Consider the following 5,067-nt stretch of genomic DNA (forward strand, 5'->3'; position numbering starts at 1 on the left):
ATGATGTAGAGATGCATATTCTAAAATAATCTGTAATTGATTTTTATTTTTTATTATTTGTGGTTTTTGAGTTATTTAGCTTTTTATTCAGCAGCTCTACAGTTTGCAGTTTCAGCAATCCCTTTACTAGGGTCCAAATATCCCTAGCAACCATGAACTGATTTGAAAAAGAGACTAGAATATGAATAGGAGGGGCCTGAATAGAAAAATGAGTAATAAAAAGTCCATACCAGTAGACATTTAGCTGGGGATCAGTAGATCTCAAATCACTGTCAACAAACAGCTTGTCTAAATCACCCTCCTATTTCATGCTATTCATTCACATATTTTTTACGTTAAGGTTACCTAAGAAATATTTGTTAAATATAACAATATACATTTTTGCATAAATCAGTATTTGAAGGGATCCTGCAATCGGAAAACATTTTTTTCAAAACGCATCAGTTAATAGTGCTACTCCAGCAGAATTCTGCACTGAAATCCATTGACATTTTGTCAATTTCCCAGCTGCCCCTGGGCATGTGACTTGTTCCTGCACTTTAGGAGAGAAATGCTTTCTGGCAGGCTGCTGTTTTTCCTTCTCAATGTAACTGAAGGAGTCTCAGTGGGACATGGGTTTTTACTATTGAGTGTTGTTCTTAGATCTACCAGGCAGCTGTTATCTTGAGTTAGGGAGCTGTTATCTGGTTACCTTCCCATTGTTCTTTTGTTTGGCTGCTGAGGGGGAAAAGGGAGGGGGGTGATATCACTCCAACTTGCAGTACAGCAGTAAAGAGTGATTGAAGTTTATCAGAGCACAAGTCACATGACTTGTGGCAGCTGGGAAATTGACAATATGTCTAGCCCCATGTCAGATTTCAAAATTGAATATAAAAAAATCTGTTTGCTCTTTTGAGAAATGGATTTCAGTGCAGAATTCTGCTGGAGCAGCACTATTAACTGATGCTTTTATAGATGTAGATCATAATGGGACAACATCACTAAAAGTAGACCTCGCATTAGAAAAGTATGGGCACTCCATAAAGAAAGGTGTTGGACCTGCGTAAATGCATTTAGAGAGCTGAATGTTCAAACAAAATGACTTGCGTCTGATGATCTGGGGTGGATGACTTAAGTGGCCTGAGCATGTCAATATCTGGGCTTTGTGGGACGATCCTTACAGGGTCAGTAAGTTGGTATCTTCCAGACTGATAGCAACTGTAATATTCCAATGCATTATCTTCTAGATGTTCAGGTGGTGCATGTTTTTTCTTTAAATGAATGACAATAAAAATAAGCAAAATGATGACTGCACACGACAAGATGAAAAACGAAAGAAGAACATGAAAAGACTGGCTCAGGCTGCTGAGCTGCTGGGGACATAGTGTGGAAGGGATCAAGGAAATATTGACTATTACGTCTGTTGGTATCAGATTCTCACCTTCATTGGTCAGATTTAATGGGGCCAAAGTCAAATGAGGAAGGATGGTTGTTGTTACAGATTCATCATCCCTTGTTGATCCATTATATGAAAAGTTCGTTTGTATTAGAATGTCATCGACGCTTTCAGAACTGATATTGGGAAATGTGTTGTGTGCAGAGCTTTCCATGTAGTCCAACAACATTGCCGCAGTAGAAAACTCAGCATTGAGACTTGTTTGGAGCAGTGCGTTTGTGGTAGGGCAACTGTCAAATTCAGACCGTTTCACATTATGCAATGGCCGCCCCTGCAGTTGTGGGGGATTCTGACAATGAATGCTAAATGAAAATGAAGAGGACACAAGAAAATTCCGGATTTCTAATAAAGGGCACCCACAGTCCCATGGGTTATACGTTGCCTGAAAATGTGTCAGTGAAATCAAAGGCTGAAGGACTTTGGGCTGAAGGAATGTCAGGTTGTTAAAGGCCAAATTAAGAACTTTTAAAGAGACCAGCTCTTCAAATGTATTATCAGAAATTGTAGCAATGCTGTTTTTATCCAACTGAAGGTACATCAAATGATTCAGGTAGTTGAACATCTTGGCTTCGAGGGTGCTTATTTTATTACTACTTAAAATAAGTTGCTTGACATTATTTAGACCATAGAAAGATTTCTCCATAATGACATCTATATTGGCATTTTCCAAAAACAAATACTGCAGAGAGTCCAGTCCTTGGAAGGCAAAATTATGTATAGATCCTAGAGGGTTATCGGATAGCGAAAGCCTTTTGAGATTTTTTAGGTGTCTCAGCGCAAGTGATGGCGCCTGTGTTAAAGAGTTTCCTTCCAGGTAAAGGTGTTCCAGGTTTTCAAGGTAGCGGAATGCAGACTGTGATATGTGGGAGATGTTATTGTTAGCTAGATTTAGGGTGCGAAGGCTGATCATTCCAGCGAATACGTCACTGATCAGTACACCAAGCTGGTTTTTGTTGAGCATTAAATATCGAAGCACTCTAAGGTGGCTAAAGAAACCTTGTGGGATAAATGCAATTTGATTACTCTGCAGGTATAAATAGTTAAGGTTTGAAAGACCATCCAATGCTCCTGGATCTAACAGCTGTATAAAGTTATCATTTAGATACAAATAATACAGCTTTTTCAATTGACCAAACGCTCTGGGCTGTATATAGGAAACACTGGAATTATCTAGATACAGTACAGCGAGTTTGTGGAGTTCAGTAAAGTCGCCGGCACTTATGTGGGTAATATTGTTTCCGCTCAAATAGATCAGAGTTGTGGTTTTAGGGAAGTTCCTCGGTACGTGGCTTAGACCCGAGCCACGGCAATTGGCTTGCCTTCCTGTGCAGACATGGCAAGCTGTAGGGCAGCACTGCATGCGATTGTGCAGATGTAGCAGAAGAATATAGCCATGTAGGAAAACTTGCAGGCGGGCGAAACTTTGGGGTCCACCACGCACCCCCTCATACATGCTTGTCATTTTTGTTGTGGCTAGCAAAAAGCAAAATAAAAAAAGTCAAATGGAAATAGTTGCATTTAACAGATTCATAGTTATCTGAATAGCAGAGACTTCACAAAAATAAATACTGGGTGCTGAGTAACATTCCTTCCATTCTTTACTACAACGAGGCTGCAGCTTCTCCCAGAGAACAGCACTATAGATTTCCAAAACCAGAGGAAGCTGCACTCTATAAATACACATGCACAAAGCAACCCATAGCACTTATACTGTTAGAAAAAACAAACTACTCTATAATACATAAGTGAGAACGTTTCTCCAGGTCCAGGGCTTTACAGCATAGACAGAACAGGCAACATCAGAGGAAAAAGCCTTAGTAGCTGTGACGGCTCATGCAACAGAATTCATTGCTGAGTTAATAGTTACACAATGAAGTATCCCTTATTAGTATAACAATATATTGTGAAGAAACAAAAAGCAAATCTTACCCCAAGAGTGACGCTCATTTTAGCAAATATCTTGTTTTTTCTGCTTGACATTTGAGAGTAAAAATAAAGCAGATCTTACTAACCAGAAGAATGTTAAAAGAGGAACGCAGGGGATATTTAGATTGTACTATTTGGACAGGAAATACTTCGCTTCCCATTTGTTCCCTGTGACTGATGGGAAAAGAATGGTTACTATGGATACAGGAAATCGCCCAGCAGGAAGTAGTTTTATCCTTTGCGAGTAGATAGTTGCTTAAGGAAAAACCAGTAATTTACGAACGTATCCTTGAAAATGTCAAATTCAAATGTATTATAATACATGCCCATTGTATCACCTCCTAAATGTATTGTTCGTTCATCATTATCCACTGCTCTCATTATCCAGAGAATAAAATACATCCTGGTTTGGCACTTCTGTTCATTACATGGAAATAAAAACTCAGAGGGCAAAAAAAAACACATTATGCTGATAATTAGAGTACAGTAAATCAGTAATAATTTATACACATACATATATGGCCTGCAAAATGCTCCACCCCACACTATTTATATTTAGCAGTGCCACCAAAGAAAAGAGAACAGCGGATGCAAATATGGAAATTAAAAGAGAAATGGGCTCAAACCAAGAGAAGCAGGTAAGATAGTTGAAGGGGATAGTTCACCTGTAAAGTAACATTTAGGGGCAGATTTACTAAGCTCGAGTGAAGAATTTGAATGTAAAAATCTTTTGTGTACTTCAACCATTGAATTTGTTAAATTCGATCGAATCGAATGATTCGAACGATTCAAAGTAAAAATCGTTAGACTATTCGACCATTCGATAGCCAAAGTACTGTCTCTTTAAAAAATACTTCGACTTCATACTTCGCCACTTTAAACCTACCGAGGTGTAATGTTAGCCTATGGGGCCCTTCCCCAGCACTTTTCTAACCTTTTTATGATCGAATAAAAATCCTTTGATCGATCGCTTAATATCGTTCGATTTTAGCATTTGCGCTAAATCCTTCGAATTCGATATTCGAATTAGAAGGATTTAACTTGGAGGGTCGAATTCGAGGGTTTATTAACCCTCGATATTCGACCCTTGATAAATCTGCCCCTTACATTAAGGTTCATTTTAAAGATAAAAACACTAAAATAGAAAATATAATCACCTTTTGTTTTGGCCACAACTAGTTCAGAGACATTGTGGGCTATTATATTATGCAGCAATTAATAAAGAAGAAGCAAGAAAGTTAAGCATTATCCCATTATCAAGAAAGCTTCAATTATGGGAAGGCCGTCTCCCATTGAGCCCATTTTAAGCAAATAACTCTAATTTTTAAAAATAAATGAATATGTATATATTTCTGTAATTATAAAACAGTACCTTGTACTTGATCCAAACTAAGATATAATTAATACTTATTGGAAGGAAAACAATCCTATTGGGTTTATTTAATGTTTACATGATTTTTAGCAGTTAACAGAATTATACAGTATAAAAATAAAAACTGGGTAAATAAATAGGCTGTGCAAAATAAAAAATGTTTCTAATATAGTTAGTTAGCCAAAAATGTAATGTATAAAGGCTGGAGTGACTGGATGTCTAACATAATAGCCAGAACACTACTTCCTGCTTTTCAGCTCTCTTGCTTTCCACTGATTGGCTAACAGGCAGTAACCAATCAGTGACTTGAGGGGAGACAACATGGAGAAAAAAG

At 37.8% G+C, this 5,067-nt stretch overlaps 1 protein-coding gene across 1 annotated transcript; it reads right to left on the minus strand.

Moving 5' to 3' along the window:
• Positions 1-944: 944 nt before the first annotated feature.
• On the minus strand, positions 945-3,537 carry LOC108718176 (leucine-rich repeat-containing protein 70). Its single transcript, XM_018265849.2, has 2 exons — positions 3,365-3,537; positions 945-2,908 (listed from the first exon to the last, which is right to left on the minus strand). Exon 2 carries the CDS (start codon positions 2,895-2,897, stop codon positions 1,053-1,055), a length of 1,845 nt encoding a protein of 614 aa, XP_018121338.1. The 5' UTR covers positions 2,898-2,908; positions 3,365-3,537; the 3' UTR covers positions 945-1,052.
• Positions 3,538-5,067: the final 1,530 nt, after the last annotated feature.

This window comes from Xenopus laevis, chromosome 1L, assembly GCF_017654675.1.
Source record: "Xenopus laevis strain J_2021 chromosome 1L, Xenopus_laevis_v10.1, whole genome shotgun sequence".
In the NCBI taxonomy this organism is placed as follows: Eukaryota; Metazoa; Chordata; class Amphibia; order Anura; family Pipidae; genus Xenopus; species Xenopus laevis.

Coding starts and splice junctions, on each gene's coding strand:
- LOC108718176 (XM_018265849.2), bottom strand. CDS start 2,897: ATGACAAGCATGTATGAGGGGGTGCGTGGTGGACCCCAAAGTTTCGCC.